At 35.8% G+C, this 20,889-nt stretch overlaps 1 protein-coding gene across 1 annotated transcript in view; it reads right to left on the reverse strand.

Moving 5' to 3' along the window:
- Window positions 1-52: 52 nt before the first annotated feature.
- LOC110460321 (serine-rich adhesin for platelets-like) overlaps window positions 53-20,889 on the reverse strand; it is a 36,785-nt gene continuing 15,948 nt past the window's right edge. The window contains exons 2-4 of the mRNA XM_021513161.1: window positions 4,531-4,636; window positions 3,247-3,528; window positions 53-1,989 (exon numbers count right to left, since the gene is read on the reverse strand). Coding sequence (XP_021368836.1) covers window positions 53-1,989; window positions 3,247-3,528; window positions 4,531-4,609 — 2,298 coding nt within the window. The 5' untranslated portion in view covers window positions 4,610-4,636. The remainder of the gene's footprint in view (window positions 1,990-3,246; window positions 3,529-4,530; window positions 4,637-20,889) is intronic.

Raw genomic sequence — 20,889 nt, forward strand, 5'->3', positions numbered from 1 at the left:
ATGTCGGCCTGTGATGTTGACATCGTAGAGGCAGTCGTAGCATTGCCCCCGGTCATAGTGTCACTACCGGCGTCGAAGCAGATGTTACAACAGGACCAGTCGACTGGGATGTTGAGGCAGTTACAGTTGTGCTAGAAGCGGCACTGCTTCCAGGCGTATTAGAACTCACAGTGGTGGAACTGCCGAGGGAAGTTGTCGCAGTTGATGAGGTACCTTCCGATGGAAGCGTGCTTGACGATGTCGAAGTACTGGTTGGAGAGGTGGAACTTCCGGTGGCAGTGCTTGATTGCGATGTGCTCACAGAAGACAGTGTTGTCACTGTTGTTGGAGAGGAAGCACTAGTAGAACTTCCAGATGTTGTTGATTCTGATGACGTGGCAGGAACTGTTGAGCCTGTAGGCATTGCAGTATAAGTAGTTGACGAGTCAGTAGCCTTAGATGTTGGCTGTGAAGTTACAGGTATACTTGTACTGCTAGTTACAACTGATGTTGCTGTGCTACCACTCACTGTACTGCTGGAAGCTTGGCCTGTCGATTGTGTGGTGGGCGAAGACGATAGTGTTGATGTCGATGCTTCACTTACTGTACTCGACGAAGTCGTGATCGGTGTTATCGATGCTGATGGTGACGTTTCTGCTGTCACAGTTGTGCTTGATACGGAACTAGGCATCGTTCCAGTACCGCTAGGGACTGTTCTCTTCGAAGTCGTTGGACTGTTGCTCGTAGACTCACTTGTCGACTTCATCGCAGTTGTTGTGCTGCCACCTGCGCTACTATGAACTGAAGAAGTTTCCGTAGCAGTTAAAGTGCTTCCACTAGAAGGTATTGACATCGTGCTTGCTTTTGTAGTTGTGTCGGTCTGTGATGTTGACGTCGTAGAGGCAGTCGTACCATTGCCCCCGGTCATAGTGTTCACTACCGGCGTCGAAGCCGATGTTACAACAGGACTAGTCGATTGGGATGTTGAGGCAGTTACAGTTGTGCTAGAAGCGGCACTGCTTCCAGGCGTACTAGAACTCACAGTGGTGGAACTGCCGAGGGAAGTTGTCGCAGTTGATGAGGTACCTTCCGATGGAAGCGTGCTTGACGATGTCGAAGTACTGGTTGGAGAGATGGAACTTCCGGTGGCAGTGCTTGATTGCGATGTGCTCACAGAAGACAGTGTTTTCACTGTTGTTGGAGAGGAAGCACTAGTAGAACGTCTGGTTGTTGTTGATTCTGATAACGTGACAGGACCTGTTGAGCCCGTCGGCATTGCAGTAGAAAGAGTTGACGAGTCAGTTGCCTTAGATGTTGACTGTGGAGTTACAGGTACACTTGTACTGCTAGTTACAGCTGATGTTGCTGTGCTACCGCTCACTGTACTGCTGGAAGCTTGGCCTGTCGATTGTGTGGTGGGCGAAGACGATAGTGTTGATGTCGATGCTTCACTTACTGTACTCGACGAGGTCGTGATCGGTGTTATCGAGGCTGATGGTGACATTTCTGCTGTCACAGTTGTGCTTGATACGGAACTGGGCATCGTGCCAGTACTGCCAGCGCCTGTACCAGTAGAGGAACCTGCTGCAATGCTTCCAGTTGTTGTTAATGTTGACGATTCGTCAGGACTTGAGCTGGTTTGTGTTTCAATAGAAAAAACAGTTGAGACATTTATTTCAGCTGTTGACTTTAATGTTACTGACACACTTGCTGTATTTGTTGAAGCTGTGACTGACATCCCTTCACCGGTCGATATGTCATTTGTTTGACTCGTTGTCGAATGTGTAGTACTTATTTCGGATTTCATAGTTGTAAGTATAGGACTCGGCGAATGTGTTTGTGTGGTATCAGTGATATCGTGTGTGACTGATGATTTAGGATTTAATGGGTCTGATGATGTAGACATTATGTCAGTCTGATTAGGTACAGAGTTCGTAGCAGGCACTAAAGGATTGGAAGACGAAGAAGAGCTGCCGGATGTTAATTGCGATGAAGACGTTGATGGTAAATCTGTCAATAAACGAAAAGCAATTTTAAGCCTGTTTATAATTGTTTTCAGATATATCTTAATAATATATTGTGGTATAAAATGTAAAGAGTTTCTCCGCTATCAACATACTAATATATGCCTAAATATACTTTGTTTCTCATGAGCAATCTTCAATGTTTCCCTAATATCAATATATTTTTCTCAATTCAGTCAAATAAAGTGCGAAATTGAAAGAACTATAAATATTAGAATACATTCATCTTTATATTCATTTCTGCGAAATGGCTTTATCAATATTATACGTGTTTGCTTAATACACATATTCCATCAGGGCTGGTCTTAATATGAACATTCCATCAGGACTTAACTTAATACACATGTTTCATCCGGACTTAAATTAATACAGAAATTCCAGCAGTACTTATCTTTATACAGACATTCCAGCAGTACTTATCTTTATACAGACATTCCACCAGTACTTATCTTTATACAGACATTCCACCAGTGCTTATCTTTATACAGACATTCCACCAGATTACGCCTTTCCAACGTTAACGTTGCTAAATATTTGACGATGTAGAGGTGATTTAATGAGAATCTAGGCACTCTTAGCATTGTTGCCCTTGTGATACTGTACTTTATACTACGGTATTTAATTATTTGATACGCAATACGGAAATGACGAAAGAACAAAAACATATGTATTGCGGATGGTTTCAAGTCATTGGGTTAACCGTGGCGTCAAGATATTGAACTAAGTCCTTGCATGATTTACAGAGTATACGAGTGACGTCCCTTTGTATATTATATACCTTAGACCAAATCTTGGTTTGGTTTGTTTTCAGAGGTATAACAGCTAAAATTATTTTAGAACGTGCCTCTATGTGTGTAATGTATGCGGACATGTGTGTATGGCTGCTGGAATTGGTACTGGCATTGGTGTATATGCCAATACAATGTCAAGGTCGACCAGCACAGTATTCCACCGATCACATTATATTGACAACAGATTAACTATCTGCATTACTACAGATACTGGACGTTCAGCAGGAACAACAACTACCATTTTAGGGAATTTGGTACGTCCAAAATTTTGCAATGGGTGCAGCTAATTTTAGTTAAGTCACTTCATTATCTACATAGTATATAACCCTCGACAGACTTTATCATATCGTAATCGTACATCTCTATAACCCAATTCTAAATTCTAGTTAACTTTGCTCATGAATACCTCGACAAATTAACTATAGGACCATCAAGATCATACGATTACTTACTTGGTAGCGTTGAGGTAGTTGAGTATGAAGATGACGTCGACGATGAGGATGAGGATGACGGTGTTGATGAAGATGGAGACGAGTCTAGCATATTGGTGGCATTGGCGGAGGCTTGTCCTGTGGAGAGGCCCGTTTCCGTCGTTCCACTACTTGAAAAGGTAGTGGTGCCATCCTGTGTAGAGGAAGTGACGAAAGCTTTACCGGAAGTGGTGCCATCCTGTGTAGAGGAAGTGACGAAAGCTTTACCGGAAGTGGTGGCAGCATGTATTAGTATCCCCTTATCTGAAAAACAGAAGCGAGTGTGTAGGAGAAAACCGAAAACAGATCACAGTTAGTTCTGTTTAAACCTTTACTTGACATACTGAGCAACATTTAAAACGACTATAGTTTGATTGTATGGTAGATCAAAATCCTATGATAACATGTCCGGATATATTTTGTGAATTAGAACTATTTTAAGTGCCAGCTCGAAATGGCCATGTGTTAAGAAAATGACAAAAAAAATATGGTGAACTGAGTCTTTTTAACGACACACCTTCCGCAAGAAAAGAAAAAAAAACCTGATAACTATATCATTTGTTAAATAATTGTTTTAGATGAATTTATACAACAGATATTAAAAAAACCACACTATTTTACATTCAAATATAATGTTATTTATATAAGCGATGTCTACAATATAAATTGTATAAATTTGTCTACAATATACAATGTGTAAGGTTGTCTACAATATATAATGTGCAAGTTTGTCTACAATATACAATTTGTAAGTTTATCTATAATATACAATGTGTACGTTTGTCTACAATATACAATGTGTAGGTTTGTTTACAATATACACTGTGTAAGTTTGTCTACAATATACAATTTGTAAGTTTATCTAGAATATACAATGTGTACGTTTGTCTACAATATGCAATGTGTAGGTTTGTCTACAATATACAATGGGAACGGTGGTCTACAATATACAATGTGTAGGTTTGGCTACAATATACAATGTGTAAGTTTGTCCACAATGTACATTGTGTAGGTTTGTCTACAATATACAATGGGTACGTTTGGCTACAATATACAATGTGGAGGTTTGTCTACAATATACAATGTGTAACTTTGTCTACAATATACAATGTGTAAGTTTTTCTACAATATACAATGTGTAAGTTTGTGTACAATGTACATTGTGTAGGTTTGTCTACAATATACAATGTGTAAGTTTGTCTACAATGTACATTGTGTAGGTTTGTCTATAAGACACATTGTGTTATCTTTTACAGCTAGACTTACACGAGACAATGAACAGAATGACGAGCAGATTCAGTGCCATTCCATGTCGGGGCAATGTGTCTGGGACATTCTTTCTCATCACACTCTAACCCCTCCTCCTGTGGATCTGGTCAAACAGAAACGTCGTCTAAAGTTAATATAGAGAGACAGTTATATATGGACAGGGGATAAGACACAAATTCTTACCTTAAAAAACACCTTCTCCTCTAAAACAGTCACAACTACAGAGTATTTGTTTACCTTCAACAAATAATATTTACATTTTGTATGCTTAGACCCATTGACAAAAATTACATTCATAAATGCATAACACAGGTGTTCATAGAATCTCAGCACGTGGGAACTGATAGTAACGCGATTCATTCAATATGTCCATAAACCCATTGTTGTTATGACCTCATAAATGTTGAAAAAATAAAAATCATTCCTTAAATAACACCACATTAGAAAGAACTAACATTGGGAAGAAGTTATTTTTGGTAAACTGGCAGTATTAACTTTTCAAAGGGGTCAGAAATGACGAAGTATATCGACCCCGAAAATGTACTTAGTAATGAATGAACTGCTGGACATAGATTTTATTTTTACATAGAAGCCATATTTTCACTTAAAATCAAGTTTACTATATAAAGAAGTTTTAATATTATGTAAAGATACTGCAATCTCATGAAAGTGGGGAAATATAGATTATCTATATACAGGTGTGAGCAAACTTAACTTGGTATCTATAAGTGCACTTTGAAGTGCACACATAGTGAACAAGGAAGTGCACTAGACAAAACTTTGAAGTGTACTCCAGTTCACTTCAATGTTAATTCCAGTGCACTAAAGTGTTAACTCCAGTGCACTACAGTGTTAACTCCAGTGCGTAACGATGTGAACTTCAGTGCACTACAGAGTTTACCCGAGTTTAAAAGCCTGAAGTATATATTTCAATGATTGTTTATAGTTCAAAAATTTGAAAGAGTAAGGAAAAATTCATTTAATTTTTTAACTGAATAATTTATAATATCGATATGCATATTTTTTTCGGACTACTTAAAATTTCAATTGAACATATACATGTACAACGAGATGGTGTACACTATCTCTGGTGATTACAGAATAACCATAGATTGCTGTACTATTTCAAAGGAAATAGCTTAAATGTACAGTTTACCATGGTTAAAATCGCATCACATTCCATATGAATGTTGTAGTGTCAGGATGGGGGATCAGTAACTGTTCTGTGATATGGGTTAATGAGGTTAGTTTTGTTATAAAGAGCTATGGCGGGTTGCGATGCCTATTTCCCCAAAACTATGACCGCTATGTAGTGCGCGCTTCCAACCGTGCACTGTTATGACGGGTCCTCAGGTATATCTATACAGGTAGCTCTATCGGAATAGATTACTGTAAACAGACGAATTCAAGGCTATGGCTACGAATACATGCGTTTCATGATAAAGACTCAACAAAATGTGTATTTTGCGTTATGCTGTATAAAACATAATATCGTACAATCATAACCAATAAGTTTGAACGGATTTAGTTTTCATTACTACTGCCTACGTCATGCCGTTACATGTTTTCTTAAAAACACACATCTTGATTTTGTTCTTCCTTTACCTTGGAATGATAAAATTACATATAGTTTTCGAAAAGCACGTCTTACACGTGTATTGCGCTCCTAACTTTGTGCTGCAGTCTTCCTGCATTTAAAACAAATGAGACTGTCCTCGACGATGAATTTTCCCACATGTTTGGTAATATCTTTGTGATAATAACACTTCATTTTGTTTGCGTTGCCTTTGTTTATATTCTTACGCAACAATCCCATATATTTTGTATCTCGGCATCGTTTGTTTGCGTTATCCAATTGGAGGGTAAAACAATTCATAAATATTTAAAATGATGTCTCAACTACAAAGCGTAGCTGTACTATTCCATAGAAGATAAATCAATAGGTATGTTATTAAAATAAAATGTTCTATTGATTTGAAAAATATTTATCACTTAATTAAGGAAAATGAACACAAGCCTAAATATTTAAAAAAAAAAAAAAAAAAAAAAGATAAAAAAAAAAGTGTATCTGAATGTGGATTCGAACCCGCACTGTTCATATTATCTGGTCACAAGCTAACTGCGTTACACATTATGCTACATCGGACAAAGTCAAACCCAAGAAACATCTGCCGCAGTTTTAAAAAATTGATCAACCCAGTTTTTCATTATTTTGAGCACTTTTCCAAAGGAGGACCACTTTTCCGTCATACGATTTGTTTTTGCATATAACATCACGGAATCAAAAAGTTTATTCAATAGTTGGTCCTCGGATGGGAAAGTATTGAAAGTATTTTATTAAGTCTAGGAAACCCCTTCACTTTCATAGATATAGTGAATATGGCTATATTTGCAGTATTATATTAACAATACCTTATATTAACAATACCGAATATCTCAACAGTTCAAAAATTCATATTCAGTTGGTTTTATATCTATTCCATGAATTTTTGCTATTATAGATTATTTACTCATCAATATTTTTTTCCGTTTTCAAAAATGCCGACTTCGGGAAATACGGGCAGTTTTCCGCCATAGCTCAAATTTATCCTTCTTATGGAAGATTTCTCAATTCAAGTTTGTTAATACCAAGTTGACTATTTTAGGAAGATTTAGAAAAAATATGAGTTCGTCTGGTTTTGATATTTTTGTTATACATACATGCTGATGATTGATTTAGAATTACATCCCCCAACCACAACCCCTGGATCTACTGTGCTCCTCACACCAACAGCTAAGGGGTAATCCAGTTACATGTAATAGGTGCACAGCTGTTTCTTATGAATGTGGTGTTATTACTTGTAGAAATCAAGCAAAACATTTAACTTTGATGTTAACAGTAAGCGAACACCCTTATCTTATCACTTAAACTCGACGTAACCTGGCAAAACTTCCCGGCTTTAGCATAAACGAAGTGTTCCATGTACCTACTACGGATACTAGCAAGTACATGTGTTTCCATGTTTTCCGCAGTATATTTCTTTACTTAATGCAAAGTAGAAACCAGGCCTCGGGATCAAGAACAAAAATTACACTTATGACGAAATTTATTTATTCTTCAACGTTTTGTTCCCATATCAGAAACCTTTTCAAGGGAATTTCTGGGCTTTCTTCATGTTCCTTAGTCCGGACATATGTAAATTGTACAATGCATGTACATATCAATATTAGCACTTTACATAATGTTTCTTTTACATTTCCTTCGTGTGTTATACACACCTTCGTGTACAATCACATCTCGGTACAACTGAACTGCTATACGGAGGAAGCAGGTTTGCAATCTCTGTTGATCTATGTACTGACGGGCTATCGATTGGGTATACCCGCTCTAACGGGTTCTCCCCAGGCATTTCTTCTATCATATCATTAATAAAAAAAATTGATTAGCCTCACAGTTACTAGATGTCCAATGTTTCTGATTATAAAACATATCACTGTTCGATCTTATTATATAAAAAAATGGACAATAAATGCGCATGATATATTTTGTGACGGTTTTATATATTTCTAGATACAATATTAATGAGGGTGTGTACTTAGGCGGTGGTAGAGGTGATTAACCATGGTCTGTTTACAGCGAGCATATCGAGTAGGACCTACCAGGCATGGCGGTGAACAAATATATTAATAGAAGCATTTTCATGCTCGAACATGTATTCTGTGCTCAGACCCTTTTTTTGTTAACCCGCTTAAATCACGTGACAAGATAAAAAAGTAAACATTTGAAGCGGTATTCGGCTTGAAGCAGCTCCAATATTCTTCTAAATCAGAGAGCAAATGTCAAGTTTTACTAAATTATCACCAGAACAAGAAATTGGGTTCGAGCAAGGAATCTGAGTTTGGGCTACATGAAAACGGGCCCTGGGCCTGTATTCATGGAACCGTCCTCATGCTCAAACACAGATTCTGTGATCAAGTCCAATTTTTTGTGCCAGTGATACATTAATAATGTGATCTTATTTTGTCAATAAGAAATAAGAAATTTGGAGACTCTTTAAGCCGAAAGTTTCAATCTTTACATTTGACTTCTTTTTTAACGAGTTACAAGAATGTCGGCTTGATAATAGAATCCATGCTTGCGGTTTCATAAATATTGGCCCTTCATGTGAAATGTGAAATTCTTAACATATTTCAAGCCTTAACACACGTTTTAGACGTTTGATATATATTCAAGATGAAAACAAAGCGTCTAATCCCGATGTTATAGGATTCTAAGCGAAATTTCAATTCCTTTGTCTATTTTTTCAAAACTTATTATTTAACGGCTCCATATTATAAATACGTGCAAACTAGCACACGTTTCGCCTTAGTTTAAACATGAGACGCAACGGTATGGTTCTAGTTCCGTTCGTATGTAAATCCTAATTCGTATTAGGTAGAAAGTGTTTTGTTAACCAATCCAAGAACAGCCAAGCATTCCGTCTGCAGCGAATGAGTCAAATGAACACAATGAATCCCCAAAACGACCTTAACTGGCTTTGCCGAAAAATATAGACATCTTTCTCTGCTTAGTGGCATCGATAAACTCTTTAAAAGAATAATTTATAGATATACCTACAAACACCTTCTGAGTGCAAACTTCTATATAAACTATATTCAGGATTCTAAAAACACCTTATAGGAAGGGAGCAATAGGATTCAATTACAGGTAAATTATAGTCTGTACTATAAAGTGTCTTACCATATGAATATGAACGTAAACATAGGATTGATATTTTGTGTTCGATTTTATTTATTTATAAAATTGTTTCCACTTCATCTATTATAGTCTTCATCATAATAATAGGGAATTTCAGATTAAATGTCTTAAAGGGGCTGGTCGGGGAAAAATGTCATATTTGGTAAAATGGCATACACATGTTAAAATTCCTTCTAATGAAATATACCGATTCAAATTTTGCTGAAATTCACTCCCTAAGAGTAAAAATTATAATTATATTAAAGAAATCTGACAGTCTAAAACTCTCAATTGACCCAGATCAGTGATGTAATTTTACTGCACGCGCGTCATTAACAAGGCCAAATGTAAACATCGCGGCGAAAGAAAAAGATGCATGCAAAAGTCATGACAGGCACGAGTTATCAATACCGTTATACATTTTGTATATAACAACAACATATAGGTAGGAATACTACACTTGCATCATTGCTGTCTTGTCCGCTAGTTGAGTACGACATGGCACATGACGGCGTGCTATTGTTGTTATCTTCACTGCCTCACTTTCAAAACCACCACGTGACATGTTATAAAAATTTACGCGGGGCTTCCCAGAGATTTCCGTGGTCAAAACTGGACATTGCAAGCAGAACTCGACCATCATATTGCCGTGGTATAATCTGGCTTATGAGACACTAAGAGCCATTATCAAAAACACTAGCACTGTACATAACTGGTGCCATTGAGCTAAAAATTGGTGGGGATGTTTCGTACCAAATGTTAAGCTCATTAGGACCATGTTTGATATGTTTTATTAAATAATGTATTGTGTCAGTTGTTTTCCCAAGTATGGTCCAAAGGAAAAATTGTACCTGTTTCTCAAAACGTTGACTTTAATTATACCAATAAATAGAGAGGAAAAACTGTCTCGGAAAATGTTTCAAAACTTAATCAGCGATAAGAAGGTTTTGATGAAGTATACAACAATTTTATTGATGCATAATTTTACTTAAGAAAACTATGACAAACGTTGATGTTGTATATGTGTGTTACAGAATAAATAGAACTCTTAGAATAAAAGTCTCTGTTGCTGTTTAGTTTACTATAAAAAGCGAATTATTTTATATAAATAAACAGAACTGCGGTACAACTTAATTAGGAATATTGTTGGTGGGAAAATCATTAAAAAAACATGATCTTTGTAGCAAAATTTAAATTTCTATCTACAATAGTATGGTAAATCGTCAGGGTGTTCTTATGTATTGATTGTTGTATATCGATGGTAGATATTAGACACGCAACATATTTTCGAGTCTTTGTTTAATTTCTCTTGTGTCTTTAGCAATTAGGAAGAGAAAACTGTTTTAGTGTTTTGGTTAAGTATATTTTCTACAATATCATTTTCTGTATTAAAATTGCTAAGATAATGTAATGAGCACCTTGTTATCTTCTTTTGTATGTAATGTATTGTTGATATGTGTCAATTGCAAAACCTACGGTAATGAAGAACGTGAAAATCTGTGCTTGTTTCCTGCCAAAATTTCGTCCTCCACACCGAACGATACTAAGAGATCTTACGTGTAACTTTACAAACTGGGACGATTAGTTAGTACATTATACCTACAGCTCTGTGGTATGTACAGAGTAATCTTATCTGGACTGTGTACAGTGTACGTCCACCCCTTGAGAGCACACACCATGGCTCAATGGGTTATCGACTTTAAGTAACCTCTATTATTATGCTTTGATTATTATCAATGAAATGAAGCACATTAGCCCTAAAATCGTTAATGTCACCTATGTTAGATACGGCTTTGTTAGTAAAACGTGTCAGAATGGAAATCAAATAGGTAAACCAATTGACTCCCGGATATCTTCCTGGAGCGGAATTGAAATCTAGTATGTTTCATATTTTACTTTCGTATTTATTTTTGCAAATAATTATTTACAAAACAGAAAAATGTTCCACAAAACATAGCTCCTTTTTGGGATGTTCAACAAATCCAAACCCCAGACGTATATGTCAGCAAAACAATACGGTTAAGGGTGTGGACCGTACTGGGCTTCGATTAAATTCGGTGACCGGAAGTAAGGACAGGTTTATTAAGCATTAGTTGTGTGAACGTGCGTGAGAAAGCCTCTGAAGTTGAGGGTGTACAATACAAGTCGACATAATAAAGTTACCATATAGACCACAATAAAGGCCGGTGAAATTGAGACTACAATCGATCTCGTGTTTATTAGCATACCATAGAAATCGAACCCTTTCACCGCTTCAGCGCAAAGTATGTTTCTACATCTTGTTAAGCTTAGTCAGACTACGACGCTCACCTGTCCGTCATCATTTACACACAAATACACACCTGTATTGCATTCCAACTTTGGAGGTCATTGTAGCGTAGGACATCGACCAACATTACCGGTCAAGAATTGGTCATATATTGATATTTGGGTCATTTAAGAACTTAAGCCACTGAAAATTATGATTAAGATTAGCAGTGTGACGTTTGATAAACGAATCATAACGTATAATGAGCAAAACTGTGTTAGAATCAAAATCGAAATCAGAATGGTAACGTTTCGTATAACTTTACCTGCTAAATGACCCGCATCCTGCGGGTCACACCCGCAAAATTAACCTATCACCAGCGACAAACTTATGACCCACGCGGGTGATACAAATCTCCCGCTTTCCGTCAACATGACCCGGAATCACTCGCCTCCGCCCTCGTATTAGTATATTTCCGGAAGTGTTCCATTCTTGTGTCTAGTAGGTTTAGCATTCAAGTTCAAGTTCTTTATTCCCTTGGGTCTTTTGACCCATCGGTTTCAAAAGTAAGATATATTTACAATATCTTCAGACAATACAATACAATACAATACATGCAATACATACAATACAATACCAGCAATGTACAAACAGTATGGAGAGTGTAACAAATTAATTTAATTAGTTTCTTCTTACATTTGCCGCTTTTATATATTTGGCCAAATTGACAAGTTCTTTTGTGTTATTTACATTAAATAGATTTATCATTTTAAACATACTTGGGTTTTTTACAAAGTACTTTTTCAAAAATTTAACACGTAAATCCGAATAACATGGATATTTCAACATAAAATGAAACTCATCTTCAACGTCATTTAAATTACATACCGTACACACTCCAAGACTACGCTCAATATTGTGATATCTACCTTTTTCTATATTTAGATTATGAGCAGATAACCTAACTTCTGCAATCTCTTTCAAATATTCTCTAGATAATGGTTTTCTTAAGTAACACTGTAAATCAAACTGGTTATAAAGATATGTATAGATATATCCCTTTGAAGATGTTCTTACGTTTTCTTTGCATTCTTGTCTATATGTATCAATAAGTCTTTCTCTAATAACATTATAACACATATCATCATTTATTTCTGTTTCCCATATGTAACCAAGGCCAATTCTAGATAATCATTTTTTATGTTTAAAACCCATTTATCCTTATTCTCTAACATATCTTTATAAAATGCATGCAAAATACAATTACTAGTCCTTTTTAACTTAATCCAATATTTCATAATTCTTAACTTTTTTACCAATGACAATGGATACCTCCCAAGTTCTAAATAAACCATAATATTACAAGTATTTTGTCCTACGCCAAGCAGTCGTTTACAAAACAAAGTATGATTTTTTTCAATATCTGGGGCTTTATGAAAGCCCCATATTTCAGAACCGTAGCTTAGAATGCTATTTACATAAGTATCAAAAACTGATAATTGAGTTTCAATATTAAAACTTTTTTTCCGACATACATTCATAACTGAAAACAAAGCCTTTCTTCCCTGATCTGCAATTTTTTGTTGTGTTTTTCTAAATGTTCCAATGCAATTTAGTAAGATTCCTAGGTAGTTAAATTCGTTTACAATTTCTAGCTGACGACCATTGTATTTCCAACATTCATTATTTCTCAAAATACCCCCATTTCGAAACACAAGAATTTTTGTTTTATCCGTATTGACTGTTAAATCCCATTTTTTTGTGTACGATTCTAAAGAGTTTAACATATCTTGCAGACCCTCTGGCGTTTCGGAAAAAACACCATATCGTCTGCGTACATCAAAAGGAACAAATTCAGTGTTTGAATTTCTATCGACTGACAGTTGTCAATTAAAAACTGCATTTCGCAATCATTAACATATAATGTAAACAATAATGGCGATAAAATTTCACCTTGAAACAATCCATTTTCACAATTGAAATAATTGGATAATGAACCATTATGCTTAACACAACATTTAACACTACTATACAATGACCTTATTAGCTTTGATAATCTCCCTTCTGCCTTCTTTTATCAATTTGAACCACAAGTTTTGTCTATTGACGAAATCAAAAGCCTTTGTATAATCAATAAAGCAACAGTATACTCTTTTTTTTTACGTTTTAGAGTGCGGTTAATCAAAGATTGTAAAGCAAATATGGCGTCAATGGTAGACAATTTTTTCTTAAAGCCAAACTGAGCATCCGTTATTTTACTATATTTTTGGTCAAATACCACAAGCCTATTATTAATGATTGACGTAAAAAGTTTCCCCAAACAGCTAACAAGAGTGATACCTCTATAATTATTTACATCATTGACATCTCCCTTCTTAAAGACAGGCACAATATTACCTTTTGACCATGCTTCCGGGAAATGACCAGCTTTAAGTATATTGTTAAATAAAGTTACAAAACAAGGCATCAACACCGTCTTACATTTAGTTATGTATTCATTTAAAATATTGTCAGGGCCAACTGCCTTATTTGCATTTAATTTCTTAATTGCACCAAATATTTCGGCTTCTGATTTATTTGCGTCTAATTCGTCAAATGTTATATTCGAAGAGTTAAAATCATGTTCTTGCAGAAAATAATTAACATTACCATCAATAGTTGGTTTGGTTGAAGCTAATTCATAGAAATGGTCGAAACGTATTAACGTATGGGTAAAGTCCGTACACAATTCGAAATGTTTTCACAATGGCGGTCTCTCTTTCGAATCCTCTCTTTCGTGGAAGCCAAGCAAATTTGGAAGGTGAGTACTGTTTTCTATTACAACAGTGCATATAATCCCGATCGTAGTACTTTCGATTTCACATGCACAACCGTAATCCGGACTGCGTTAAATGTTAGAAGAAAAAGAATAAGTATGTCTGCTATTGCAATACTTCGTGGGAAAAGGATTTCGAGTGGCTTTATATATATCATAAAAATGTTGAGTCCAATCATTCTTATTGTAATCTTAAATATTTTCGGTAGGTTCGGGTGCTCTTTATGAAAGACAAACGATTAACGAGTTTCACGACGTCTGACGACAAGGTTATAAACTCAAAGTCGTTATTTAATAACTTCAGTGCTGAGCCCATAACTTCTCAACGGCAGATCACGCTCATTCTAAGTTACCAAATCTGCATGAAAATGCTTTCCCATATCGCGATCGCGAGATTGCTTTAAAATAATTTGTTGCAGTCGTACAAATTTGAGTGTGCCAAGATATTGAACAAATAGAAATACCTGTATTTAACATAAATGCATATATATATTTTTTCCAGTAATCAACCTGCAGACAATCAGATTCTCATTGTAGTACATAGATGAGTTCATGCTTCCAGTATACATCAAAGATGCCAAGTATTCTACAAATAACTCAAACTACCTGTATGGACAGGGAAATTAGTATTTTGAAAAGAGAGAATGTAATAAAACCAAATGTGTGAAAAGAGTTTTTTTATCATGACCCCCATTGGGAGATTCAGGGTTAGCAGGTATGTTAAAAATCTTTGAATCCCGTTTAAACAAGTTTTATTGACAAGCTTTACACTTATTTTTTTACTTATGTAGTAAAAAAAACAAGTGTAAGCTTGTCCAAGAAAACCTGAGTGATATAGTAAGCTGTTCAAATATAGCTGATCAATGTTCAAACACAAGCTTAAAATTTAAATAGACATTCTAAGACACGTGAATTTACTTTCAATAAAACTTGTTTAAACGGGATTCAAAGCACATTTTACCTGAACAATTATTCAAAACTGATTTCAGAAATGACATCCAGAGAGGTACGTTTAAATTTGAAATGGGTGTTTAGTGATTTAGTAAGGTAGCAATAAAAAGAAAACTATGAATAAATGGAAAACCCGAAATTTTAAAGGTAGTCAAATGGTTGTATTTCCCTAAATTGTGCCGTTAAGGAAATGAAATTGGGATGACATTTATGAAAACTGGAAATCTATATCAGAGTACAAATATTTCGTTGATCTAAGTGGGAGGGTACTATCAAATAATTATATTTAGTTTTAACAAAAGTCGCCGTGTGACACATTTGATAGTGCGTCGGACTATTAACAGAAAAGGGGGTTGCTTCTGACCCCGCAGACGACGGTATGTGATTGTGTCCTTGAGCGAGATTCCTCACTCTCGTTGTTCAACTTCAGTTGACTGTCTAAAGTGAAACATGACAATGGTCTGGGTTTTGTTTTATTAGGTTCATCGTCATATTAACAGCTAAGGCCATTTTAGGACGTCCTTCCATGTGAGGTACATGCTGCAGGCAAGATCTATTGGTGTATTTGTCTCCTTCCGTAAGCGCGGATCTGATGCCGAATCATAGTGCTATCTCACTGAAATACCACGCCGAAGGCACCCAGCACAGCATTCCGCCCGGTCACATTATACTGACAATGGGTGAACCAGTTGTTGTCATTACCCTTAAGGCTGAACATTAAGCAAGGAATAACAACTATCATTTTTAAGGACTTAGGAATGCCTCGGACTGGGAACAAAACCCATTGCCTTCCTCACTTCAGCGGAAGTTCAATATTAAGGACAAAAGTGAGGTTTTGCTAAGCATGGCGTTCGGAAACCAAAAGGTTATAAGAAGTAGAGAGAAAAAACAAAGATTCCTTATGTTGTATTCAGAAGGTTATAGCACACTTTAAATGAGCTGTTGGAAATATGACCCATAACAAACATAACACCTATACAGTTTCAAGCACACACATTCCATCACACACATTCCATCACACTTATGGAGATCAAACATGTCTTTAGGTCTGCCATCCTCCTAAGCGCCTTATGGAAAGTTACCTGCGATAACATATGCTAATTTTAAAATGTTGATTACTACCGTTATAAAGATTTATAAAAATTCGTACACGGGTGCATCTGGTAACATTTTCTCTCTCTCTCTCTTGTTTGAGATATCTACTTATATGATTATATACTGTAGGTGCAATACAGACATAGTTATGCCTTAGTTGTTTATATGGCTTCGATACTGACGTTTGTTCCCCGAGAATATAAGGTTACTCTCATTTAGGCACTGGTACCGGTAGAAAACACTCATAGTCTGTCGTTACACCGCATGGTACATGTATACGTAGTACGGGGACAATATGACGTCCTCTCCATTCCCGCATGGTGTCAACTTCAAAAGCGTGATATAGACTTGAAATATTGATGGAAGTGATTTCTAATTGGAGGTGGTCTTAGGAAGAATAAACACGGGATACTGTATACCGGGAAATTTTCGTACAGTAAATCATTCGCCCATCGCCGGTAAAACCTGTATTCGTCCAGTGTAGATTTCGCCCTTCGCCGGTAAAACCTGTATTCTCCCAGTGTAGATTTCGCCCTTCACCGGTAAAACCTGTATTCGTCCAGTGTAGATTTCGCCCTTCGCCGGTAAAATCCGTATTCGTCCAGTGTAGATTTCGCCCTTCACCGGTAAAACCTGTATTCTCCCAGTGTAGATTTCGCTCTTCACCGGTAAAACCTGTATTCGTCCAGTGTAGATTTCGCTCTTCACCGGTAAAATCTGTATTCGCCCGGTGTAAACTTCGCCCTTCACATGCAACAACCATATCTGGTATGCGGTGTACTAATATTTGCTGTCGTGATAAATTCGCCCTCATTGTGGAGGCGAAAAGGGCGAAAGTTTAACTGCAGCAAAGATTTTCCAGTATACAGTACTTGTACCAGTATTTTACATTTAAATGTTGGGTTTTTTTTGTATTCATATAACGGATAAATCTGTCGATTACTAATTTTAAAAAAATGTCATAAATAATCTGTTACCCCTTTTAAGTTAGGTGATATTTTTGTTCGAATAGGTCTATAGATACCTAGCGTCCAGGTGTGCCAACTTATCATGATACCTGGCGTCCAGTTGTGTCTAGTAATCACTATACCTGGCGCTCAGGTGTAAGGAATTGATCAGGTTTGGTGATATCTACAATAAACACTGAGAAAATAGAACTAAGTGGCGATATTTGGACTGGTAGTCGATAAATTGTGTCTGACCCACCCTGAACATGATAGTAGCCGAGGAACATGGGTGACATCCATCCCTGGTATTGTAAGTCGTGTGGGAGTGAAATGACCAATCAATCTCTGCTGATCCAACACACCCCATCCCATACTACAGGAATTCACGGCCCCATTAGTACCATAACCACCTTTTGAGCACTTCATTTTTTACTTTCACATAGTATGCACCAACATAAAATTGAAATCAATAAATAAATGCCTATTCTGATGTTTGTATCAATATTTCAAAGTATTACAACTTTTGTTTAGGATATGTAAATAAGTCATTGTTCAAACTTAGCGGTAGACCCCAGAGATAATCACCATGAATAACACTGTATAGATCTACTGGAATAATTTACATCATAGACCAAGTTATTTATGAAGCCATTTTCTACGATGTGTATGATTAAATTATGTGTCTAGCAGATATGGAAGAGGTGATTCTGTAACATTAGTTTTATTCCTTATTGTTACACACGCATCATTATTGCATCTTATATATAGGTAAATATTTTGTTGGTCATTGTCTAGACTGTAAATACTCCACATAGACCTATTGACCATGGTGGGTAAATTCTAAGACTGTCTGTTGAAATATGATGTGAAAAGACTGCCTTATCTAAAGTAGATTTCCATAAATATAACATCGGATAATAATAGTCTTATAAAATTGACAACTATAAATGACAGATTATTCGGCTACCAGCGGTAAGTTAGTTGGAATCGCTCGTCCAGCTTTTTCGCTCACTATTAAGTAGGGTTTATTAGTAAGAAAAGGTTTGCTGACGTAACCAGTCGATGTAATCTAACTACCAGACGACAGACAGAAAGTAGTAGATTTACTGAAGAAAATATTGTACACCTCGGATAAACCATTTTACTTTCGCGAGAATTTTAGAAATGGGCGCAAACTATTCATGTAGGTATTGCAGGTTTTAATTGCGAAAATCTTAATTCGCGATTGAGAATTGAGTACATTGTAATTTTAGTGAATTATTTTTAGTAAAAAAAAAGAGTAAAACATTTTTTGTAAGCAGGAATATTATTAATACATTTTTACAAGATTCGCCTATTTCACCTTGTTTTCTAAAAACATAATGACAGCCTATGTGAAGCAACATATATGCTGAAGATGATGTTAATACGAAAACAATGATTTGTTGTATTGTACATTTAACAGCCGAGTAAAGTGGCCTTATTCAACCTCCTAGTTCACTCACTGTTAGTATACAATACTTCTCATAAAAACTAACTTCCAAAAAAAATGAAAAGAAACCTTTGTTTAAAGATATTTGTAGAATAGTGACCACAAACCTATATTTAAACAATTGAATGGCTTAAACACAGACGGAAATCGTTATTTATTGGTATAGAAAACTGCGCACATAAAACTTATGAAACTGACATTTCGAGGGAACAAAACAATTACAATAAGAACGTGGTGGTTTTTTAAAGAAAAAATCCACCTCGCACTCATAACGTAAGCTCATTGAAAACGATTTCTATAACCACTTTCCGAAGCCTGAGACCTCGGAACCAAACCTGAACCATGGATACCCAAACTTTGTAATCCTCAATGATAATTCGGGTTACCCTATTTCGAACAAAAAGAAATTATTGAAGCAATTCAACACGAGCAGATCATCAGGCAAAACATTTCATGCAAAATTTATCAAAATCACAGCAGCCTTTTAACTGTGTCGAGTTGTGTCATTAGGGCTTTTCCCAAAATGGTGAAAAGTCCTATTGTTTTTGTTCTGTTTTTGTTTTTATGCATTTGATTATTTCCTTTTTACTTCAGGTATTTGTTCGGACTACAAGTCCTCCATGGTAAGTTTCACACTGCTTAAGTTCAAAAACGGTCGATGCGGTAGAGGTAGATGGGGCCAAAATTTTATTTTCACATTGTTATCAGCTCAAAGGTTGAAGTTTTCGCTATGGGTTAGTTTAAGATCACAAAGGAAAATTTCCAAAAAAACATATTTACCCCATTTACCAAAAGGGCATATTTTAATTGAGGTCTAATATGTTTTGGAAATTGCGCTTCAATCTTTAACATGCGAAACCCAGAGAAACGGAACGTTTAATTGCTATTTCGTTGATTATAGAAAGTGTTTGATTTCGTGAATTGCCCAAATCCATGGTACAAGTCAAAAATGGAAGATAATGACGAGAAAGTGTGGACCATGATTAGGTTTTTGTATAATAACGTTTAGTGTCGTATGAAATATCATGGGAAAATGTCACACCTTTTTTCCAATGTAAGAACACACTCTTCCGAGGAGATATGATATCGACACTTTAAGAAAACAATTCCATTTATTTAAATTCAATTTCTTAGTTTGTTCTTCACGATAATTTCTGACAGTGTACTCGTCAAAATCAATTAGACTCGTTTTGAAATTTAATTGTGGAGGAATTTAACAGTGAATACAGATAACACTACAGGGTTTGTTTTTCGAAATGTTGGGAATTTAATAGACGAAGAAAACTGGACTTATAATGAGCTTGAATTAGATGTAGACGTTACGTTTGATTACAACTTTTAGCATTATTTGCAATATGCACAGTGCGTCAGAATCATGTTATCAATTTTGAAACCGTTTTGTCTGCATTCGATACCTATTCTGCATTCGATACCTATTCTGCAGTCGATACCTATATCGCTAACGTTCTGAATTACGGATTTTAAATATAGGGGAACCACAATGCAGTAGATATTGAAAAGTTGCATTTTAAAACATCTTCTTTGTGTGTGGTATACTTTGAGTAACGTATTGTATAAAAGTGACACACACTACCGGTACACTGAATACTACAGGGTACATACATGTTAACAAAAACTGATGACTGTCGAGTATCAATTTAGAACTGCATATGATTAGTCTACTTTTGGGATTTAAAAGAGTAAGATGATTTAATACCAATATCCTTGTAATGTTTTCGGTTTTCTCAGATAAATGAAAAACCGCTGAAAATCAATACGTGAATGCGATCGTTAGGATTATAATTTCTTCTTACAATTTAAAAAAATTGGTATAAAACTGTTAGCTATCACAAAAATGAAAACAGAACAGACTTTTATATCATACGAGGCAATTGATGTAGATGATGAATTCCATTTTGTAGTTAAATATCCATTTTTTTCAGATTTAGAGATATTATAAATAAGTATTATACCGGACACACAAGTAAAAAACATGCAAACATTTATTCATTTTTTGTCTACAGAAAAAATCAAAATGAAATTTATTTAGCAAAATATATTAGAATAACGAATTTAAGACGACTTAATGTATTGAATGAAGTCAACTTAATT

The sequence above is a fragment of the Mizuhopecten yessoensis genome, unplaced genomic scaffold, assembly GCF_002113885.1.
Source record: "Mizuhopecten yessoensis strain PY_sf001 unplaced genomic scaffold, ASM211388v2 scaffold10359, whole genome shotgun sequence".
NCBI lineage: Eukaryota > Metazoa > Mollusca > Bivalvia > Pectinida > Pectinidae > Mizuhopecten > Mizuhopecten yessoensis.